This window comes from Acanthochromis polyacanthus, chromosome 15 (assembly GCF_021347895.1).
Source record: "Acanthochromis polyacanthus isolate Apoly-LR-REF ecotype Palm Island chromosome 15, KAUST_Apoly_ChrSc, whole genome shotgun sequence".
Taxonomy (NCBI): domain Eukaryota; kingdom Metazoa; phylum Chordata; class Actinopteri; family Pomacentridae; genus Acanthochromis; species Acanthochromis polyacanthus.
This window is the reverse complement of record NC_067127.1, coordinates 20,482,443-20,507,195: the sequence shown is the minus strand read 5'-3', so window position 1 is coordinate 20,507,195 and position 24,753 is coordinate 20,482,443. Positions and strand designations below refer to the sequence as shown.

The window sequence follows — 24,753 nt, the reverse complement described above, 5'->3', positions numbered from 1 at the left end:
ATTGAAGAAAATACGCTGTACAAACAAGAGACAGGAGACATCCCATGACTTTATTCTGCTCTCCCTAGATCAAAGCTTTTAACGTGTCACAAATGTGTCTCTCAGCTGGAAAAAGTCAAGATCTGTTGACAAATGTGGAGTAATATGTGGTTGTGTATACAGAATATATGTAATATATGTGAATACAGATATTACATGAAACATAACAGCAAAACTACTGCTTTATTTCTATTAACACGTTATTGATTTAGGTTGTATAGAACACACATGCTCCTTCTCTCCCTATGATTACAGCAGTTCAATATGTAGCTTCTTCACATTGTGCTTCCATAGAATTCCTCTGTCAGATGCAAAACTTCCTTTTATTTTTTGCTGTAACAGAAGTGTCCTTTGTAGAGGATTGTTGGATATTGCTGTTATACTGTCACCACATGTACAAGCAGTTTGCTAGGAGCTGATTGTGTACACTGAAAAGTATCAAAATGATAACAATAGGATGAGTAATCTACATTGGTTGACAAGGATCAGGTGTTTCTTATATATTTAAAAAAAAAATCTTTACCTTCTAAAACTACTAACCCGAGCTGACAGTTCATGGTTCTTGATTTTGATCCCAAGCTAAACTTGCATTTGTGAGAGTAGCCAAAAGATGAAGCCCATTAATTAAGGAGTGTGTTCATGTCCTTCCTTGCAGTTGTTCTTTTACTCTGTGATAAGATGTGCTTATGAAATGCAATAATAAAACATCACATTTAGACCACATTCAAACAAATAAATCCTTTTTCACAATAAGCTACCTGGTTTCATCCAGAAGCAGTTGGTCTGATGTTATAGGTTATAAAATGTGCAAAAATAATCTGCTGCAAAGAATTTGCTAATTCACTCTTGGTAATAAAATTACTCACTCCCTTAAATAATCCTGCATGTGCAGTACATACACTGCCGTTCAAAAGTTTGAGGTCACCCAGAAAATTTCATGTTCTCCATGCATTTGCTAACATAACTGCACAAGGGTTTTCTAATCATCAGTTAGCCTTTCAACACCATTAGCTAACACAATGTAGCATCAGAACACAGGAGTGATGGTTGCTGGAAATGTTCCTCTGTACCCCTATGGAGCTATTCCATTAAAAATCAGCTGTTTTCCTGCTAGAATAGTCATTTACCACATTATCAATGTCTAGACTGGATTTCTGATTAAATTAATGTTGTCTTCATTGAAAAAAATGCTTTTCTTTTAAAAGTAAGTGACCCTAAACTTTTGAACGGTAGTGTGTGAGCATAACTTCAGGCTATACAGAGCCAGATTATTTTGTGTAATGATAGGACCACAAACATGACTTTGCTCAATAATGACAAAATAGTTCTTTCTTTAACTGTGTAACAAAAATGGTTCTCGAAGTCTAACCTACAATGTACAGTTTCACTGTATGAATCAGGTACTTTGTGGTTCCTACTGGTAATGACATGTTGGTACAGTGGAAGAAAAGGAGGAACAAGAGAGTAGCAATAGTTGTTTTCCTCCTTAATAATATGGTAAAGCAAGGTTCCCAAAATTCATTTTGCTATTCCATATTGTAGCCGTAGACACAATTTTATTTAAAATACAGCATTTGAGTACCAGTAGGAACCAGTCAGTATTTTATTGGCACCTGATTCATGAAGCAAAATAACTTCAAAACCCTTTGTTTTTGCATGTGGATTTTTTTTGCTCACCATTGTCAGTAACAGTTACTCTACAGACAGTGTTGTCCTGCTGATGAAGCCTTAATGCTACATTCATGTCATATCAGAGTTACTGTGAGTCTCACGTCATTCTTATCCACCACGACACCATCACTTCTTAAAACTGCCGCTTTCACACATGTGCCATACGTCATGTATGACATGATCACAGCTTCAAACATTTAGATCACTTCAGTCTGAGAAATCTAGATGCAAAGAGCACCTTTATTTAGTGCTTCTACAAGGGTTAGCAATTATTTGGTAATTAACGTCATAACCTGTAATTCTATCTACATATGCATATGATCATATAACAATCTCCACTTTATGTACAGTGCAGTTCCTACTGGAAAAGCTCAGGGACAAAATCCAATATACACCATAAAGATTCTAGGATGAGGCCATGCAGCGCACTATGATTGCTTGTTAACGTGGCTCCTTTGATAGCTTTACTTCATTTTGCTTTGCAGGATGACAGTACCAGACATTAAAATGCTTTGATGGCGGAACATGAGTTTCTTTAAAAATAAAGATTCTGACGATGGGAGACGTCTTTAGTCATAGAGACCAGGTTACAGCCTGCCAACAAATATCTTACGGACATCGTATTAGGTCATTTTAAAAAGGTATAGAGAAAATAACCCTAAAAGACTGTAACTTCTCTTTTATATCAGTGAGCTTATCTGTTAATTTGATTTGTATGTTAATTCAAAATGCACACAATACGGACACATTACATGTCACATGTTTGGTTAAAATGTTGCTTGATGCAGACTTTTTTTTAACTGTAGTTCCATGCTTAGCACATGTGATGACAGCTGAACTATCTCCATGGCAACAGAGCAGGTTGTCTGCACTGAGGAGGGCTGTGAGAGTGGCTGACACTTTTTGTCACATATCACACCTTTCTGATTTAGAGAGAGAGGCCAGTTTTTTTTTTAACATGTTCTTGGTGCATTTTCAGTAAAAATAATAACTATAGTCATCTAGTAAATATCTGAACTTGGTATGAAATACTTGCTGCTACTAAAGGAAATCAGCACAACTTTAGAAGATATTTGGGAGCTGGCATAACCTAAGTTTAACACTGGATCTTTAACACATTTCTATAGATATTTATTCTAATGGGGAGCCCACAGTTTCAAATCTTATTCATCTCCAAGCACATCTGCTATTTTAGTTCAGTACAAAAACAAACAAAAAAAGATAAAAGAAGAAATGGAAAATAAATCATTGGGTTTGTTGTTTGATAATTATACTCTCAGCCAGTCAAATCACTAGTCTCACAACAGGGAAGCATGACGATAGTAGCTAAAAAGATGAAGTTGTGTGGATTGTGAAGAGCAGCGCTGTGTGTCTACCAGCACCACAAACCTACAGCCAGAGCCAGATGGCGTCGGTTGTAATTGAATGACCGCATCAGTCGGAGCTATTTCAGTTGATCTCGCCTCATAAACGGTCACATTATATCAGCATTTGCACCATCATGCATCTAAAAGAATAAAACAAGAAATGACTCTTGCCAAAAAGAAAGTTTTGTCAAGAGGCAGTGACATAATACTAATGAGCCCTTCTCTCCCACATAGACAACATACATTACACTGCCGCTAAAATTTGGTCCTTAAGTCTTTCACTGCCACAAAACAGGCAACATTTGACAAGTCAGTTTTCAACATCTGTGCAGTAAGATCATTTGAACCAGAATATGTGTTTGACAAAGCTGGAGAAGTCCATTGAACAGATGAGATGCTCCGTCGCTGCAGGGTGCTGGTTTAGCTGGCATCACCCAGAAGTGTCAGTATGGAGCTGGCCTGCGAGGCAAGTTTTTCGCTGCTATGATCCGTCAGTTTAACGAGGCTTTCCCTCATATTTATGGTGTTCAGCTCGTCCTTCATCGCACCTAGATCAGACAAGGATGTAAACAGGAAGAAAGAGAAGCTTGAGATGGGTTATAGTAGAGGTCAGATTATGAAGATGTGCTGTAATCAGGTCCAGATATCTCTCTTAACATCTGTGGGTGTGTACATTGTGCATATTTGCGGATTGTGTCATCTATATATAACATTTCCACTTGTCTTTTAAAATGAAGAACATAAGATGAGCTACTTTTCTCGTAAGAGCACAACAGAAGAGCCCTGCAACATCAGTACAGACACATGTATGTTGATACCAACAGACATGACACCAACTCTTATTTCTTTGCTCAGCTGTTTCTTTCTAGGCATTTCTGTGGTAGTTATAGAGATACAGACACAGTTGAGATTTACTGGGATACAAAAGTATGTAAACTCTCAAAAACCAAAGAGCAACAGTAAATAAAGACACACAAAGTGTGATCTGTTTTTTACTTTTACGCTGAAGTTGCGACTCTTGCAAATCTTCTCAACTCTAAAACAAAGTCATTCTTTTCTTTTGTGAACATTTATTTTGCATTTGTCTGGTAACTTCAACGTATAACTCAAGGTAAATTGAGGAAAGTAGTGCATACCAATGAAAGCAAAGTCTGATCATGCAGAAAATGCATCCAAAATCCATAGAATCCGTATTGGTTTTTCGGGAAGACATTGTGAACAGAAAATTGAAGTGCGCTTCCCAATGTTTGGCCTGTATTGGCCTTACTTCCAAACTTTTAGAGTGTAGGCCAAAGCAGACTTGTGCCCTATGGGTAATGAAAGCCATCTGTAAATGCCAAATGATGAGCTTTGATAGTGTTCTTGTACTGTGCAAACTGTCAGGGGCCTCTGCTGTGCTAAAACAAACAGCAAAACATTATTTCTAAAATGAATGCTAATGCCTAAAAAACAGGATCTTTCACTGCAAATCTGCATTACACCATTTTTGTTAGGTTTAAGAACTGATTATTATTCCCTACTTGTTGTGTGACGACACATATTTTTGTATTATTTGTAATTTTGAGCTAGAGGATGAAGGGTGCCAGACCAGTTGATTTAATTACAGTTTCTGTTATCGTGAAAGCTGCTTTAGAACAGAATTTCTGTGATTTTTGTGTGTTGTTGTAAAATCAACACATACTGGAGTTGGCGAGGCTGCAGATTAGACCCAAAGCACTGAACTTGACCTCGACTGCTCCTGTAGGATCTTCCAGCATCTTCTTCAGCATGTGTAGCAGCTCCGCCTCCCTAAAAGGATCCGTCATCAACTCTGTAACATCCACAAACACAGAGGTAAACATACATGCAAATGCATTATAATTGCATTTCTAAAGCCCCATTTTTTTATTCAAAACTGAAACATGTCTTATGTACCTCAAATTGTCAACTATGATGTAGTTTTTAGCAAGAGGACAACTAGAATGTAGCTTAAAGTTCTGGGTTTGTCCTGTGTGTTGCTTTGTATTCACTGCATCTGTTTAAAATAGCCTTGAGTGTTTAAGTGTTTGAAGTTTGTCATTCACTCGCAATGCTTTCATGTTTTTTTGATAGAATACAGGCAGGGATTTTGTTTTCTTCATTTTGCATTGTGATCTTCACTTGGGTAGCAATCTTTACAAAAGCAGACTCCAAGCTCTAAGCTCATGCGTGCTATAATGCATCAACATGTAACAGAGGAATCCCACAGCCATAAATTGTCTGAACCAGAAGAGAAATTAATCACCTGAACTGAAAACACTTCAGACCAGCTTCTTCATTTTCAACACAGCATGACATTAACTAGAAAGCTTGTTTTTGGAGAACACTAACAAAGCATTAGTATGCTCCACCTGAGAGTAGAGACAGAAATGTGCAGCATACACACCAAATCAATTCAAGAACACATTCAGAGAAAAGCTGTGTTCAGTGTTTGTCTTTACAACAAAACATTTTCCAACCATTTACAAATCAAGTGTCTGATGTATTTCAGAGAATGTTAGGGTGTCAATTTATCAAGAATCTCAGAGTGGTATACTCAACCCTAATTTGTTGATAGTTCTCAATGACAAATTTTCCAGGCGAAGGAGGAGCAATGTTCTTGTGCTTCAGGATTTAGAAGAGCTGCAAAGCTGTTCTAACCTCTCAGATGTTCCAGGTACGCCTACATGTAAATCACAGACTGATGAATACACATCAGCCTAAGAGTTCACATTTGGATCTAGTCAAATGTCTAGACTCTGACATGCCTGATAAATTTAGTCACACTTCAGACATAAACTCTGAAACTGCCTTACCAATGTCAATGGCAGATGCTATCGCCAGGGCAACCAGGGCCTCATTCTGCATGATGACATGCTCACTTGTTGCCATAGAGATAAGGTGCCGAACCCCATCCGCTCTGGCGACTGCACGGACAACTTCCTGTTAGAGAGAGGAAACCAACCCAACAGACATTGAGTTCATCTCCAATTAAATGGGTATGACCAACAAGAAGAAAACAATTTCAACTTTATCTGAAACAAACTTTCAGATCAGAAACAGACTCACAGGGTTGCGGCTGTGTCTGATGAGGGCGGCCAAAAGGCGACTGGCTTCACCTCGGACTCCTGCATGGTCTTTGGCTTCACACCACTCCATGATACGAGCTAGCAGCACGGCATCTCTTCCTAGCACTAAGGCCGCCTCCTCTGACGAACAGAAAAAAGAGAGAAGGATTAACAGAAGGGTTTGGAAGCAGCAGTGGTCGAACTGAGTTGCTGTAGTTTTTGGGTTCGAAGTTTTGTGTTTTCAAGAACGGCCTAATATTCGAAGCACCACGGTAACGCTATATTTGGGTTGCAGGTTAGACCATTTTGCCACTAATATCTAGACCAAACCCCTCAATACATTGAAAGCATTAACAGAAAACGTCATCAGCAGCATCTAGCAAGTTGTTCAGGAGAAAAAGAAAGGACATATACACACATACAACACCCTTTAAAGCTCCAATGTACTTCAATGAAACAATGAGAGTGAAGCAGAGAAAGAACTTTATACATGTCATGCTACAAAATGTCCAATGTTTGATGAGGATGGGGCCAGAGTAACAAAAAATATGATCAAATGGGCCTTTCCCCCTAGAAACACAATGGACATTTTTCACTGTTTTCTGGCATTGTATAGATCATTTGATTACTTGGTTAATTGAGAAAGCAAAAGGTCGAGTGTCCAAGGTGTAAGTGGGGATTGTAATCGGAGTGACAGGATTGGAGAAGGAATAAAAAATGTAAAGGGAACCCACAATGAATCGTCCCAAGGGACTGTTTAAATCGAGACACATGCTATCCCCTCAATGGAGTGTCTGGTGGAGTCATCCAGAAGTCCTTCCCTGCACCCTTCTACTTTTTTCCACCCAAATGACAATCATGGCCTGTTAAATTTAAATAGTTTTCTTGTCAAAATTGAAGGTTTTGTGTAATTCTAATGCCATGACACAAGAGGAATCCCATCTGACAACTCTAGTACTAAATGCAATTATTCTCATGCATAAATATTTAATATCTCCACTAACAGCTTTGCTCACCTTGTCCATCCACCATCATGCGCAGCGTACCCAGCAGTTTGAACTGAACCGGTGGCATGTCAGAGCGCAGCAAGGACTTTATTCTCTCAGTCACCCCATCCTCCAGCATCTTCACTTTGTTGGTGGCTAGAAGACACATGTTTGGCATGTCACACACTTTACAGGTGTTTCACAATGGGTTATAAGAACAAGAAAACATTGAGAACAACTTTAGCATGTGTCATTTTAGATTTGTTGGTTTTTCTGATTGACTCATGTCACATATTTTTCTGCCAATTAGCCAGCTTAACTTTATGTGAAGGCCGCTCAGTGAGTATATTGTGTTTTGTTGGTGTAAAGGCATACCTCTTTCCTTTAAAAGATAAGTTACAGTGTTAAAGAGGAGTGTTACAGAGGAGCCCTATTGGTAATGTTGTGCTTTGAACAGTACCAGGAATGGCTAGGTTTCTGAGCGCGCTCAGTCCGGCATGCTGAACAGACACATCTCCTTCGTCCACATGCTGCTCCAACAAGGTCAGGATGTGAGGAACCACACCAAGATCCAGCATCTTCACACAGTTACTGTCTGACAGAAACACAGTGACCCAACAGAGACACCTTCAGATCCTGATTATTATATTAGAGTAAAACACCAACACACAAACTCAATATTGTTCTCCTGTTACAAGAAACATCATATAAAATAAGCCAACATGCAATCTGGTGAACTGTTGTTGTTTTTGTCAAGAAGATGATCTGGTTTGGCTCCTTTAAGCTCTGTTTTTGGTGTTTACCTGTTCCTGTGAAAAATATCTGACTCTTCAGCTGCTAAATGTTCCACTGTGTTCACTAACTTCTGCTGCTGCTGGAAATGGCATATGAAAGCAGGTAGAGTAATACAAATAAAGCCTGAAGATGCTAAGAAGTTCTGTGGAGCTTTGAGCAGCCGCAGATGTCCTTTCAGAAATTTAATAATGGTGTCACAACATTTCACAGTCTGTGTTCTTACCGTTTCTGGCAAAGTTAGCAATGGCGAGGGCTCCTGACAGCTGCAGCTGAGTGTTGGCGCTCTGGAGCCAGGACAGAACATCCTGATAGACCAGACCCGATCCCTCACCAAAACACTTCTGCATAGACTCATCTGATAAATACACACACACAAATACACCTTTGAACAGACAAATTACAGTCCAACACAACAGATAACACATTGTTTTGTCCAGCAATCAGCAATAACACTATCATCCCTGTGTAGCCTGAAAAGGGATGCTAATGCACAAGTGCCACAAACTCACATTCTTTCTAACAGCCAGCAGGGGGTGACTTCTCCGTTTGCAACAAGAAATCTGGAATCTGAAAAATGACCTTACTCCTCCCCTGATCTGTAACCTTTCCAAACATTTCACCAATGAGTTTATGAGCTCTGTGGCTAGTTTCAAGACTTTTTCAATATAGCATTCTCTTCATGTTGTAATTTCTGCTTCTGTTTACAAAATAGCAGTAAATATAGGCATTAAATAAAGTGTGGTATGTTCCAGAGTGGGAGTATTGTGTGATGACAGGTTGCTATTGTATCGCTGTGCAAACTGTTCTTGAATGCTCAGCCAGATCCATTTGTCATCATTACTTCCAGTTTTGAAAGATCTATAGCCATTATTTACACAGAGTCTGTGGTCAAGTCTCTCTGATTTATCTTTATCTGGCCAGTCTGAGCTAAATATGCACAGTGATTCAGACGTACAGAACTTTCAGATGATTTGCATCAGATTTGTCACATCGCATCTGCAGTGAGGAATGTGGTGCAATTTCTGTGATTTAAAGGGAAGTGCAAAAGGGGTGAGAGATAAACAGAATAACATTTCAAGGATGGATGTGAATACACCTAGACAGAGCTGTTGGTGATACACAGACACATTCCAAGATGTCGTATCACACTCACCTCCTAAAAGCAGGGATACTATGAGGTTGGAAGCAATCTTGATGCTGCAGAGGTCATGTGGATCAGAACCTCCCTGCAGACCCTGAATCATCTCCGATAAAGCCTCTGGTACTCCTGACTCTGCAAACTGCAGCTTCAGTGTATCTGGTAGCACAAGCACAGTTAGGTAAACCCTTCTGTTGTCTTCTTTAAACATCATTAATAGCTAGCATGTGCATTTTTTGATATTTTTCATGTATAATATCATTAAATATGATGATATATTTTATACACTATTGTTCAAAAGTTTGGGGTCACTTAGAAATGTCCTTATTTTTGAAAGAAAAACATTTTTTTTTCAATGAAGATAACATTAAATTAATCAGAAATACAGTCTAGACATTGTTAATGTGGTAAATGACTATTCTAGCTGGAAATGGCTAATCTTTAATTGAATATCTACATAGGTGTACAGAGGAACATTTCCAGCAACCATCTCTCCTGTCTTCTAATGCTACATTGTGTTAGCTAATGGTGTTGAAAAGCTGATTGATGATTAGAAAACCCTTGTGCAATTATGTTAGCACATGAATAATAAACACGCTCCGCTTAAAACATCCCCCGCCTTATATATAGTGCCTCTAAGTGCAAAAAATAATAATATATACTGGACGATACACCTACAAAATGATACATCTTCACTACAATAAAAACATTCAGGTCAAGGTCATACACCAAAAAAGGCAGATCTACATTATGCACAGGTGGCGTTGGTGCAATATGCATGAAGTCCTTCAGGTAGTTTCTGACATATGCTCCAGAAACAGAATCAAAAAATATTTGAAGTGCCTCACAATGACCTTGAAAATCAGGTCAAGGTCATGCACCCCAAAAGGCACATCTACATTACCAACAGGCTTAGTGTGCGCAATATGAGTGAAATCCCTCAAATAGTTTCTGAGATATGATCCGGAAACCAAAAAATATTTGAAGTGCCTCACTATGACCTTGAAAATGAGGTCAAGGTCATGCACCCTAAAAGACACATGTATACTATATAGAGATGGCCTGGGTGCAATATGAATGAAATCCCTCAAGTAGTTTCTGAGATATGCTACGGAAACGAAATGTGGACGTACGTACGGACAGATATACAGACGGATGTGCCCACGCCAATATCCCCCTCCGTGCCTATGGCCGGCGGGGGATAAAAATGTGAATTTTCATGGAAAACATGAAATTGTCTGGGTGACCCCAAATTCTTGAACGATAGTGGAGTGTATATGTTTATAAAACAAAGTATTTTTCTTTTTTCTGATACTGTAGGACCAGATTTTCATCAGAAAGTCTGACACTATATTCAATGATCACACACATCCTAAACTTTTGTTCTTCATCTCTCTACCTTCAGTATTTGTTGACTCAATCACAGAACCTTTGACTTACATAAGTGAGAATACTAAAGCTGCACTGGTCAAAGTTTATCTTAAGTAAAGATGAAGTAAGGAATTTGTTCATACATTTTGAATAATCATAGCAGATTCAATTGATCCAACTTTGCAACTTGTCTGAAGTGCATTGTTTTAAATTGTAGTGATAAGCTTGTGATCCATGAGCATGCCGTTTTCTGCCTAATCATCTGAATTGTTCATTCCTCTACTTAAGAGCTCACAATAGGGATGAAATCTTCTATTTAGGTATAGGTAATCTTACACGATATTAACGGTGTATACTGTTAGCTAATCCAGCAAATTCAAGGTAATGCTTTCCAAAATCAAATCTCTATGATGACTATGTTCGTTCAGATTTCTATTGTTCAAAAGCAGGTTTACTGTACTTTATGTGCTGCTTCTATATCAGGGGGTTGGCTGTCTCATAAAAAACTAAGAACAATGGCATTAATGATGGCTTATGGTATCTTCTGACTAATTTAAAAGATTCCATCAGTATGTTTTCCTTTGTCTAACCTTTTTACTGCAGCACTGTGTGTCTTACCACTCTCGCCCAGTGAGCCCAGTATTTCCAAAATGACATGTCGGCGTTCAGCATCAGGAGCACGTTTCAGCTGAGTGGTCAGTACATCTGCCACATCCAGCTCTGTCAGGGCCTCCCTTGCAGAGTCTGCAAACACAGAGGTCTACAACCATCATCAGGGCTGGAAATAACTAATTATCCTGACTCATATATCTGACGTCTGCAGCTAAATTAACACAGTAGCTTTTTGAAATGGTAAATTTTCCCTCTATCTTTTTGATATATAATGATATAGCAGTGTTAACCAGCTGTCTTCTGGGACAAGCTTTAGTTGTTTTAATCTGGTTGTATCACTGTGGAAGCCGCAACTGGGTCGCCCATCATGATAAAATGAGTTGGAGTGAAAAAATGACTAAAGTTAGATCAGTGCTTCTTTGTTCATTCTTCTCCCTGAATTCTCTTGATAATGTCAAATTGTTTAAAGATTATACATGGCTGATGGTGTTGGAGAGTCTGTATTTTATGACTGACAAGAGACATCTAAATAATTCATGGAGAATACAGATAAATCATAGAGCTGATCAGGAACTTAAAAAGGGCAAACCTGTGGTGGTGGATACTGTGTTTAAATACTGAGGCACTGTGACTGAAACAACAGTTCATTAATAAATAATTACTATAATGAATACAATCACTTAATAATCACCCAAGTCCACCAGGTTACAGAGTGCCAGCAGGCAGACGTTGACCAGCGGGTCGTTCTCCGGATACTCCTTCATTATGGACACCAGTCTGGGGATGACACCAATCTGGACTAACTGCTCCTGCTGGTATGCTGGGTAAGAGTTGAGAGAGAGAGAAGAGGTAAAGTGTAAGTGTTCAGGGCTAAAGTGACAGATATAGACAGACTGTTCTAACATTTACTTCACGTCAAAGGTGAGAATGTGATGTCAGCCATTTGGAACTTGATTGTTGACAGGTTGATTTTCTCAAACAACTGATTGAACCATATTTCCATTGCAACAGTCTGTAGACTGTTGTAGAATGATGATGAACAAAGCTGTGCAGTGAGCAGCAGTACTGTGGATGGAAATGTCTTGTTCGTAAGGCAGGAAATCAGATGACAGACACTGAGGCAGCGCTGGAAGCAGAAGTGAGGTTTCCGGTCCGGTCTACTTGCCAGGCTAAGGAAACAACTACACAAACTGCTGCTACCAAGCATCTTTCTAACAGGATAACAAATTCATTACCAACAGAATGGATGAATTGGAAACGACAGGTCTCCTCAAACACATTTTTTGTTATGATCATCCTTGTTTCAATGGCTGAGCTTATCACCCGTTACAAATACTCCATCACGGACTGCAGATGGAAATTAGCTTAATGCTAATTCTGGTACAATGCATCAAATGACAACATTTATGTTTAAATTTATGTATTCTACATGGTCCCTTTTTAAATAAACTGGTAACAATAATAATAATAATAATAATAATACGATGTGTCATAACTGAATAAGTGAAAGAAACACCTTTGCTATTTTCAAGCTAGTCATGTTATGCCGTTAAGCTACCTAGTAGTTATTAAGATCGATCAAATGTAATAACACAGTTGCACTTAAGTGTTGCTAATATAAACAACATATTTACCTGTAGAAAATGATTGGTCACATCTGAAGATACTGATTGAACTTGCCAACTGCCTATGCTCAAGCTGAAGATTCAAAAAAGTTGATTATTTGGACTGGTGTCGACAGTCGCACTAATAGCCGAAGATAAACACTGGATGGTGATGAAGGTCAACACCTTAAATTAATATGAGATAAAGGTAGGTGAGCTGACCAAGTAGTGGTAGATAGTGAAGCATTGCTCATGTCAGTTAACTGAAATTAGAATCTAACAAGCTATGTCTCATGATAAATGTAAAATAAACTGTCTTCTAAAATGCTACGATTTACTAGTTAGGAGTTCAGTTAATGCATTAAAATGTCAAAAAATGCTGTTATTTCATCAACTTTGGAAATGTCAACATCAATATCTGGAAATGTCAATGTCCCCATCCCTATTCTCCAAACACAACAGAAGTCTATGGCGCTCTCACAACTCTATTGTTCAACAGCACTTGGTCTGGCAATGTGGGACTTGATGTGGTAGAACAGGAGATTGGCAGTGTGAGTGTGCAGCTGACAAATCTGCAGAAATGTGATGCAATCCTGTCATCATGGAGCAAAATGTCAAAGAAATATTTCCAGCATTTTGTGAAATCCATGATACCAAGAACTGAGACTGCTGGAGATTCTGTTTGTGCCTTAAAAACATCATAACTTCATTTTCATTCCTTGGTCTCACTGGTTGATTGTAATTCTAATCATGTAGCTGATGCAAGAGATGATACTTTGGTACAAAGCATACAATTTGATCAAGTGATAGCAAAAAATAGTTTCAGAGAATTATAAGCCGCATTCATGGTACCTATTGAACCCAAAGACAGCCTTACTGTCTGTCATTTTCTGTGACCTTCAAAAGAACACAGACTCATCACGGCTCATTATCACGCTGTTCATCATTACCAAACCCTGCTGACTGAGCGAGACCCATCAGACCAACTTACAGTTGTCAAAGCAAATGCGTCCAATGGCCCTGCCAGTGTTCAGCAGCATTTCCTGGTCATTGCTGTTCAGATGGGGAACCAGCACTTTCACCAGGCCTGCCTCGATGCACGGCTCCCTGACTGCAGCTACAACACATACAAAGACAGGATTTATTCTCTTGGACTCTGTTGTAGCAGTGATTACAGGTTTAACACAGCATGGTATTATACTTTTGTACTACAGTACTGGAACAAAAGGTGCAGAAAAAGCAGGCCGGTAACACCAGCTGTTGATTATAGACTAGAAACAATTATAACTAGCAATTACAGTTTCAGCTATATTTAGCCACTATTTGAAGAATTTGAAAATGTCTTGCTATGGTGGCCACAGAATTTGCAAAAAAAGATGCAGTGGAAGACCGTATTACCTAGTGATGGGGGCACTATTATCTAGTAATAGGTTACATCTGGATGTAATACTAGATGTAATTTAAATAGACTGAGAGTTAAAAGCAGCTCATAGATCAGAATAATTCTACATATAATGACTTTATATCACAGATGACATAAAGAACTAGAAAAGCACTCGGAGAGCGCATACCTCCGCCAGGCCATCTGTTTGTCTGTGTGTGTGTCTGTTTGTCTGTTAGCAGCATAACTCAAAAAGTGATGGACGATTGAAAAAGTGAGGACAATTGAGAGATGGCCGCCAGGTCATCTCTCAATTGTCCTTCGACCTTCAAAAAAATCCTGGATCCAGACGGTGATCTGGATCACCTCCAAAATCTAATCGATTGTTACTTTTGCTCTTCCGGACATCCTGTAAAAAATTTGGTGAAAATCCGTCCATGACTTTTTGAGTTATGCTGCTAACAGACAAACAGACACACACACAGACAAACAAACTCCGGTGATTACATAACCTCCTGGCGGAGGTAATAAAGAAAGTTTTCTTCCCTGTACTGTGACATATTCTACATATAAAGTACATTCAGCATTATCAACAAGTCCTCAAACTCATACGACCACACAGGTCGTATGTAACGTGCCCCAGAATACGACCCATGAGAGCACATTTACGTTAGCGTGCCTACAGGAGACAGGAACGCATTACGGGATTTAATTCACGAAACGGCTTTTCCTTCGCAAAACGGCTTTTTCCTCACTTTTGCAACACGGGTTTAGGGTTATGGTTCGGGTTAGGGTTAGGGTTAGGGATAGTGTTAGGTAAAAGCTTGTTCATGGTGACGTTTCAGCTGAGACACCGGAGTGTCGATATTTACTCAACCACTAGAGGTCGCTTAACATCAAAACGTAACACTCGGTCGTAATACGGGCGTGTACAGACGACCTATGTGGTCGTTTTTTCTATGAGGACAGGCTCATATATATACTTTATATTTGCTTCAGCTAGTGCTATTTGAAACACAGTGCTTAATGTTTGAAATGGGTCGAATTAAACCCTAAAGGTGGTTGTACATTATGCAGTCAAATGCAATGATTCATCCTTTTACATTATTTTACATACAACATCTGTAATTCAGCCTTCAGAGTATGGTTTCTCAAAAAGGGCACCTCAAACAATTGTGTTTTACTCGAGCTGGTCACAAGGGTCACTTGGCTGTTTTTTCTACTGTTCACGAAACAACAACATAACAACTAACAACTGTGTCAGTATTCTACCTTCTCGTGCCATCTCTGCTACCACCAGAGCCACCTGGCAGCTCAGCTTGCTTTTACTCCGTAAGGTCTGAGCCAGTGTGGGTAGGATCCCACTTCTGACAGTCTCGACGGCAGCATCTTTCTCTGTGAACACACAAACGCATTTGTTCAGAATTATCACAGTGTCTAGCTATCTAATCATATATTACACCAGAAGTATGTCAGCTGACTTTAGGTTGATCATTTTAGTTTTCACCATAAGTCCTCGGATAGACTTTAAGTCAAAGGGTATATACTGCCACTTGTCTTTCCTCTGTTGCTTTGGAGTTTTTCTTTCACAACTTATATGTGACAAAGGTAAAGTTTGTGGAAAGAGGTTGGACTCTCTCTTTTTACAGAGTTACACAGGATGAGAGGCATCAAGCGGGTGTAAGAATACTCAGAAGTTAAAGTCATCTCTTGAAAATGAGCAGTTCAGAATCCAGTTGGAGTCCCTGGATGGCGTCCTGGAAGGGGTTCTGCCCAGGGCCTTCATAGTTCTCCTAGGGATCTTCAAATTGACGTTGTGCTATTTGACTTTTGTGCGACTCATGGACTCACCATAACAAACACCATGTTTGCACATAAGGTGGCTCATAAGTCTACTGTGCACCGAAGGACCTTTAGCGTAAGGCTGATGTTTGACATTGTAGTGATGTCATCTGCACTGCAGTCGTATGTCTCAGACACTCAGAGGAAGAGAGGAGCAGAGCTGTCAGCTGATCACCGCCTGACGGGGAGCTGGATCTGATGGGAAAGACTGCTGTACAGACCTGGAGAACCAAAACATGTAGTGTGGGAGAACAGTGAACTCTCAGTTTTACCACTTCTGAAAGAATTTCTCCTGTATCCAGCTCCGGAGCAATGAATCTGTGAAGGCTACGTTTAAAGCCTCCATTGCAACAGTGGCTTTTAGGAGCTGTGGTCACAAGGTCACTGGTGTCGTAGCGGCAACCTGAAAACCTGCTGGTGGACGCCAGTGGTGAAGGAGGCCATCAAGCTGAAGAACGAGGCTTTCTGGGCTTGTTTGGCTGCTCTATATCAGCAGACAGGTACTAGGGCACCAAAAGAGCTGGAAGTTGTAAAAGAAAAACTTGTGGGTGTGGTCGGACTTTGTAGAGGCTGTGGAGAACACTCACTGACAGGTTCTCAAGGCTCAGTTGGGGACAGGACAGTGAACGGTTTGGGGGACACAGGTACGCATCTCTGCTTTTTACAGATGACAGTTCTATTGTGTTCATCAGACTGTGACCTTCAGCATGCACTGCAGTGGTTAGCAGCTGTGTGTGAAGCAGCTAGAATGAAAATCAGCACCTCCAAGTCTGCCACAATGGTTTTCAGCCAAAAACTGGCGGATTGCTCTCTCTAGGTTGAGGATGGGATTTCCTTTTATGGGGACACAAACCTGTTTACTCACTCATAACATTAGGAGCACATGTGTATGTCTGTGTGTGCAAGTGTGTTACATCACTTACTCTTTTCTAGCAGCGCAGTTAACACTGTATCCAAATGAGACTTGAGCTCTTCATCAATCAGCTCTGTACTCACACTGATAGCCTTCAGTGCCTCGCTCAGAGAGTCTGCAACACACACATTAAAATACACACCTCCATCAATAAAAAGTTTTTTTTTTTTTTTAAAGGCCAGCTTCTGTATAGCATCCATCATTTTCATCACAGACAGTAATATAGGGAAACAAAAAAGGAAATTGCATTAACATTCAATGCTATGCAGACGACACACAATTGTATTTATCTGTGAAGCCTGATGAAATCAACCAGTTGATCAAAATTCAAGCATGTCTTAAAGACATAGAGGTCTGGATGATTTGCAAATGTATACTTTGTTATGCCCCTGACAATTCAGGTTGGCTGGCTTTCTTTTGTCTTCTGTGAATACCCATGATACATTATCATTATCTGGCTTTCCTAAGCCTAATAACCACAGTCACGTGAAGCACTTACAGAAAGCTGCATCTGGATAGGTCAAGATCTGCATAATTCTCAGAAGAAATATTCTAAACCAATAAGAGGAATGAACAAAATACAGGCTAAAAGTAACAGAGCGTCTGCAGCCAAAGTAGGAAGGGAAGCTGGCAAAAAATGCTGAGTTTTTATATTAGCTTTATATTAGTTTTGAATGTTTAGTCTTATCATTGTCTCTCCCCCATCATCATTCAGGAGTATATCTCACTATCACCATAGCTGTGCATTTCGTTAAACTTGCTGCATAGATGTAATATATTTTAATGGCATGAACGATAATTTAGTCATATTCTTTTAACTTCAACCCTGGTGATGTTAAACAGTCCTGAAAGTAAGTGAAGAACAAACATAAAAGCATTATAAAAACATCAGACAAACCAGTATGTGGACTTACTGCAAAACTGATAAGGTTAACAAACACAAGACTTTAGCTCTTAGTGCTCCTCATAAACCCTCAGGGCTAAATACACCAGGAGCCCACTGGGAGCATGAGGGAACAATCACAAATTGCAAGACAAAGAAAGGAAGTGAAACAGAGCTTGACGTGTAGGGAAAGTGAATTCAACATAAATAAACAAGAAAAAAAGCTATCTAAATCCAGCATCGTGACAATAATTGTCTTTGTGAACCGTGATCTATTTCCACTCCTCTGTTAATTAAAAAATATTTTGCTATTGAGCTCTGGAGATGCCATCTGTCAGCAGCACCATGTGTTGTTTGTTTTTATTTCACAGTGCTGTTCCCCAGTGATCTCTCTGTTTAATATTGTCATTTTTCATCACATTGACTTTGCTCCTGTCCCTCAAAAAGAGACTCACAACAAACGCTTTGCTTTTTTTTGTTAATGCTTGGTCCTGATTTGAGCCAAGATTATTTCACAATGTTGGCACCGTAGTTTATGTCACAGGAGTCAGAGACTCAGGCACAGACAGCAAAGACACAGCAGACCAGAAGAATCAAAGATAATAAATTTAATTACAATATTATATTATGGTTACACAAAAACACAGTGATGAAGGGAATGGGGAAGGGGACCTGGCGTAGCTAAGGGTCACACTAAACAGAACTTCCCCAAAGACAGACGACTAGCAAGAGGCAGGGGAATTACACAGACCAGAAAATGGCTGAAGAAGCAGAGAAAGGACAGGAGAATAGGTAATCTAACAAGCACAATAACAAGAAAAATGTTCAGAGAGCACAGTGCTCCGCCAAGGGTGCTCAGTCATACCATTTCTGACGGCTGAAATCTCGAGAAAAGATGTGGCAGAAATCACAGTACCACAGAATGTGGCCATTTAATATAGATGTACCCACAAAAAATAAAGACTTTGCGCTGAACACTGACGTTAGTTTTGCATTTGCACATTACGTACGAATACCGAATCACGTGACTTAAATATGTAGCGAGTGGTGGGAACTAATGGGATGGAGAAACACTGCTACAAATTAAGCAGTTGTTCATTGTATCATTTCCTACTGATGAGTCCAATAAGTCTACAGCAGTTGATTTGTAGTAGGATCACAATCATGTGGATCTTGTTGTCATGGTTACAGTGACGCCATGCCGCTATCACATTATGATACAGAAACCTTTAACAAATTCGTGGATCCAGATTATAAGCTGCATCACTGCCAAAATCTAATCACTTAGTCCTTGTGTCATTTCTGACCTTCCCTGAAAATTTCATCTAAATCCATTAGTCCGTTTTGAGTAATATTGCTAACAGATAGACAAGCAGACGGACAGACAAACCAACGCCACATAACTCCGCCGAGGCTTCACCTCTTTCACAGACTAATAAAGCAATCGCTGGCAAAAATACCATTATGAAACAAAAGCAAAATTTCAAACTTATTAAGTTTTTAAATTAAAAAAATGTATATATCTATATATGTCTTTTATTCCAGCTGCTGTCAGATTTACAATGCACAAAAAAGACTTTGCATTTTTTATTTTCTTGTTTTTATGGTTCTTAGTCTTTATTCATTGCTCTTTTAACTTCTTAGGGGGTGGCATGGCTCAGTGGGTAGAGTGGCTGTCTTGTAACTGGAAGGTTGCCGGTTCGATCGTCGGCCCATTGAGCTCATGTCGAGGTGTCCCTAAGCAAGACACTGAACCCCTAATTGCTCCTGGTGGGTCGTGGTTAGCGCCTTGCATGGCAGCCTCCACCATCAGTGTGCGAATGGTTGAATGTGATGTATCATGTAAAGTGCTTTGGATAAAAGCGCTATATAAATACAAGCATTTAACTTCTTATGCATGGAAGCGTGTGGTGTTGTGACTGTCATGAAACTGCTGTGACACTGTAATTTCCTGCAAAGGATTATTAAAGGACCTATCTGTGTAGTTCATTCAGGGTTATGGTGGAATTGTTTTAGCACTGCGTTTGCACCCCTTAACATTAAGCTTTAGGTTCCCTCACAATTCCAGTGAATTCTTTGCGATACATTTTATGTCATTGTGCAATAGCTTTTGCATTCCCTCAGAATAGGTTTTACATTCCCTCTGAGTGCAGCAAAGAGTTAAGACAGTTGAGGTGAACACTCTGCAGATCCCAGAGAAAATAGATAACATGTATTTTTTGTGTGTTGCATTGATTGCTTGCTACTCATTTTATGGATCTGTTCGGCTGTAATAGTGGAAGCTGCAGTACTGCTATGACAAATGAGGTCTGTATTGAACAACATTCAGTGTTATTATATGCATCAGTGCCCTTCATGTCACAAGGTAGGAAAGCAAAACCTGATATTTACTGATCCGTTCAGTCTATGTGAACTCTGCCAAGAAGCCTACGTAAGTTGCAGGCACTGTTGTGAGCATTTCTACTTGTGCTGGTGTCTATATTGCCCTGCAGTTTCAGTGCCAAAACGCTAGCAAGTGTTGAGGTTTCTCTGCATTGTGCTGAGTTTCTTTTCATACTTAAAATAATGGCAGTAAAAACGGTGTAGATCATGTTGGAGTTGGAGCTATTAAATGTTGGACAACATCCATCCATCCATTCTCTATACACCGCTTTATCCTCACGAGGGTGACAGGGGTGCTGGAGCCTATCCCAGCTGACTCGGGCGAAGGCAGGGGACACCCTGGACAGGTCGCCAGTCTGTCACAGGGCTACATATACAGACAGACAATCACTCTCACTCTCACACCTATGGACATTTTAGAGTAATCAGTTAACCTCAGCATATTTTTGGACTGTGGGAGGAAGTCGGAGTGCCCGGAGAAAACCCACACATGCACAGGGAGAACATGCAAACTCCATGCAGAAAGATCCCGAGCCCACCTGTTGGACAACAGTTGCTTTTAATAAAATAGAGTGAGTACAACAGAGAAATGAGGGATGTCAGAACATTTTGAGCCAGAAGCATCATATTTGTACAAATCACTATGCAGTGTTAATGCGTCATACCACTGGAAATCTATTCCAGAAATACAATCACTGTCGTTGTGGTTTGCATTGCCACAACCTGTAGTTACATTATTGGGGTGATGCTGATTAGGATTCAACCCAGAAGTCTTGTTCAAGCTTAAGGGTGTGGAGGTTGCAGTGGTAGATGGGCATAAAGCACAGCTGTCAGTTTGCCTCTATCACAGACCTATAGTTAAATATCTGTCTTTTTTATTAACAGAAACTGTCTTCCCATAGTGCTTAGTTGCCAGGCCATAACAATTGCTCAAACAGTTACTATGTGCCATAACCTCAATCTTACTTTGACCCACACTAGATCCTATGTGCTATGGATAGGAATGAAAAGCAAGAATAATGTTTTTTTTTTGTAGAATTGCACAACATCAGTGTTCTTGTTTAGTGATTTTGGTAATAAAGTGATGATGGTTTCCTTCTACTCAATTACAACCATCTATCCTCAGGCATCTTCAATATTTCTTCTATTGTTGACATGACATACAAGACAGACACAAGCTTTACACACATACAGTACAGGGAGTCACAAACACACCAACACAGGAAGGATACACCTGCAGATGGTAATCACCTCAGCTAATCCCTTGAAAGTCGAATAGAAATAGCCTGAGTGGAGGGGGCTATCAGGCTGATACAGAGCCTGTTATGTCAGGATCTAACCCCCATGTCCTTCTGTGAGTGTCTGACCATGTCCATTTGTGTATGTGTGTGAGAGCTGGCAAGCAACTTCCCAATCAGTCCCACAGTGTTCTGTTAAGGAGTCCCCGGGTGCTGATTACAGCTACTTTAAGTGCACTGCATGTTTTCACATAGACAAACATTAGGGCATTTGCACTAAATGCGTAGGCGGGGGTAGACACCATATCAGGAACAACTGTGCGGTCTAATCCAATACAGTAGTCCAGCAATAAATCCGACCTCCGTGATGCTCATTATGTTCAGTGTTGCTAAGACTGTGGCAGGGAGCTGTTGATTCACTCTATGTGATCATTTTTAAAGCGGTTTTAAATGCATGATGCTGTTTATGCATTTTTAAGGGCCGTCTCAGGACAGGCTTTGCAAACTTTCTTAAATTTTTATGTGAGGCAATGGTTCATGCCACATATAAGCGTTTCTAAAATGCTCCCCATGTGTTCATGCATCAGAGCAGCAGTGGGGAAGACAGAAGCCACCAACAGTGAACTGCAGACAGCAGCACTAGCTTCAGATTAGGCTGGGATGCTGGGTGGTGGTTTGCTTTAGCTTGTAATGCATGACAGTCACTGGGCTAATGGATACTAGCCAGTGACTTCTGTCCCTTACATTCCTGAGTATACAGTGCACCGTTACTGCCCAGTGGCACAAACAGCTCTGTGTTCTTGGGATTGTCTGGTCTTAGTGTGGAACTGGGGGGTGCTGCTTCTTTATGCTTTGCACCAAAACAGCTGAAATATGTTTAATTTTATGCAAAAATCTATCTACCTATCTATCTATCTATCCACACAGACACAAACAAGAGGATGTCAGATATGGAGCTACTCACCGGTATCTGTCATGGCTGCTGATCAGCAGGTTCTCTGCTGGCTGGCTCAGTGCCTCTGCTTGCTAGCAGAGTGTGTGTGTGTGTGTGCGTGTGTGTGTGTGTGTGTGTGTGTGTGGATAGAATGACCCTCCCTTCTTAAAGTCAGATGAACCCCGATTCCCCAACTCCGTCTCTCACTTGCTCTGTCTGTTTGTCTCCTCCTCGCTCCAGCTCCCTTAATCCCATTACTGAACTATTCCTCTCTTTCTCTGGCTCTCTCTTCTGCTGTGCATCTCTGTCTCTCTCTCGCTCTCACCCCCACCATCTCCAAACCCACTGCGCTTGCGTTTTCTCCCTCCGCTCATTCGCTCTCTGTTCCCACCTTGTTTTTTTCACTCTCTTCCTCAGTTCACACATCCACAAAAGCTGTGTTTGGAAAAGAGCTCATGTCAAAGCCATCTTTAAGAACGCAGTAACCAGTGACTTAAAATAAATACGTGTTTTAAAAATAGACACGATTATTCACAATGTCAAGGCTGTAGCAAACTTCTCAAGTTTTCAAGATTTTTTTAACACCTGAAAAAACATGATAGTGCTATTTCACAGACCGTGATGTGTCTGAAATTAGCCACAAAAACAATTCATATACATCTGAAGCAGTTGTGGGGGAATATAGGCCAGTGAACTAAGTTAACAAGGGTTAACAACTCAGAGTTTTCACTAAACCTGCTTTCTCAAACAGGCCCCAGGACAAGCAGCCCAAACATCCCAGCCAGACTCATGAAGAACATCTGCAGCCACAAGAAGAAGCAGGAGTCCTGCTGCAGATGGTCTGAGCTCAGAGAGTCCTCATCTCAGCATCATGGAGTCAGTCTGGATCACATGAAGAGACGCAACACTCTGAGACACACTCAATCCACACAACTACTGTGGCAAGTTCCAAGATGCTGGAAACAACCCCCCTGCCAGAGACCACAGAAAGTCTTTCTTCAACTCAAATAGTATCAGGTACTTCATCATCTATTGGACAGCAGAAACCAGCAATAATCATACATGGAGGATTCTGATTGGTAGAAAGAGTCTGATGTGGCAGAAACTGGAAACAGGAGTGAAATTTTGTCAAAAACTGATGTGTTCAGTTAGAAATAGAAATTCAGTTACTTTTCTCTGCAGGGACGACTAAATCAGATCTTCTTAAACTAACAGAAGATCTTAATGTCTCTTCTTGATTTTTACTTTCATCCACCACATAAATTGTCCTCTTGAACAGGATCTCTGAAGGTCACCAGACTCAGACCTGCATCTCTGGGGATCCACAGCAGCAACACTGAGCAGAGAGACGCCGATTAAAAGGACAAGTTTTATTTTCTCGTTAAATATTTTCAGTAAAGCAGGGTGCTGGGTTTCTCTGGTGATGTGGGTAAACTGTTAAATTTAAGATTATTGTCTCTATAACAACTGACTTTAATGAGAAGAAGCGTTTCATGCATCAGTGTTTGGGTGCGTTACTATAATGATAATAATAATAATAATAATAATGGATTTTATTGATAAAGCACATTACATTTGTGGACAAATCTCAATGTGCACAATCAAGAAAACAATAAAAGACAATAAAAACAATGATAAAGACAATATAATATAATTTAAAAATTTAAATACAGTAAAAAATCAATCAGGGAAGACAGTACGAAATAAAAAGGTTTTCAGCCCTTTTTTGAATGAATCCATCGTCTGTGGAGTCCTGAGGTGGTTGGGGAGGGCGTTCCACATACCTGGAGCAGCAGCCTCAAAGGCCCTGTCGCCCATGGTCCTGAGCCGAGTCCTGGGTGGGCGCAGACGGTGCAGTTGGCCTGACCGGGTTCTGGCTGAAGTGTGTGGGTGAAGGAGTTCAGTGAGATAAGTGGGGGCTGCACCGTGCAGACAGTGATGGGTGTGAAGAAGGATTTTGAACTGAATGCGAAGGTGAACAGGAAGCCAGTGTTTACGCATCCTCATCAGGACCCGGGCAGCGCTATTCTGAACATACTGGAGCCTTTGGAGGCTCTTGCCAGGGATCCCGATGAGGAGAGCATTACAGTAGTCCAGCCTGGAGGAGACAAAGGCATGGACGAGCTTCTCTGCAGTGGGACGGGAGAGAGATGGCCGGAGTTTGGCAATGTTACGGAGGTGAAAGAATGAGGTTTTGCAAATGTGAGATATATGATGATCAAAGCTAAGATGGGGGTCAAACCTGACACCCAAATAAGTAATGGAGGGAGAAAGAGGAAAGTTGTGACCAAGAAAGGAAACAGAGGACATGACAGAGGAATGGAGCTGGTGTGGAGTGCCAATATGAATGGCTTCCATTTTGGAGCTGTTAAGCTGTAAGAAATTTTCACTCATCCAAGCCTTTATCTCCTCCAGGCAGGAGTCCAGCTGAGTGACAGAGGATGGGGGGGTGGAGGAAGGGGTGACCTTGAGGTAGAGTTGAGTGTCGTCAGCATAGCAGTGGAATCGTATTCCATGCCTGCTGACGACACG

General features: G+C 40.4%; 1 protein-coding gene across 1 annotated transcript; it reads right to left on the bottom strand.

Moving 5' to 3' along the window:
* Window positions 1-29: 29 nt before the first annotated feature.
* si:dkey-191g9.5 (rap1 GTPase-GDP dissociation stimulator 1-B) lies at window positions 30-22,565 on the bottom strand. Its single transcript, XM_022200355.2, has 14 exons — window positions 22,252-22,565; window positions 16,795-16,899; window positions 15,302-15,424; window positions 13,640-13,765; window positions 11,736-11,864; window positions 11,051-11,176; window positions 9,077-9,220; window positions 8,147-8,278; window positions 7,589-7,723; window positions 7,159-7,284; window positions 6,144-6,283; window positions 5,891-6,017; window positions 4,759-4,887; window positions 30-3,625 (listed from the first exon to the last, which is right to left on the bottom strand). Exons 1-14 carry the CDS (start codon window positions 22,262-22,264, stop codon window positions 3,498-3,500), a joined length of 1,683 nt encoding a protein of 560 aa, XP_022056047.1. The 5' UTR covers window positions 22,265-22,565; the 3' UTR covers window positions 30-3,497.
* Window positions 22,566-24,753: the final 2,188 nt, after the last annotated feature.

What these genes read in the sequence shown, in the direction of transcription:
- si:dkey-191g9.5 (XM_022200355.2), bottom strand. An exon ending in AGCAGAGATGGCACGAGAAG is followed by an intron (nt 13,766 to 15,301) that starts GTAGAATACTGA and finishes TATGTGTTGTAG; the next exon opens with CTGCAGTCAGGGAGCCGTGC. An exon ending in TCAGACACAGCCGCAACCCT is followed by an intron (nt 6,018 to 6,143) that starts GTGAGTCTGTTT and finishes TCTCTCTAACAG; the next exon opens with GAAGTTGTCCGTGCAGTCGC.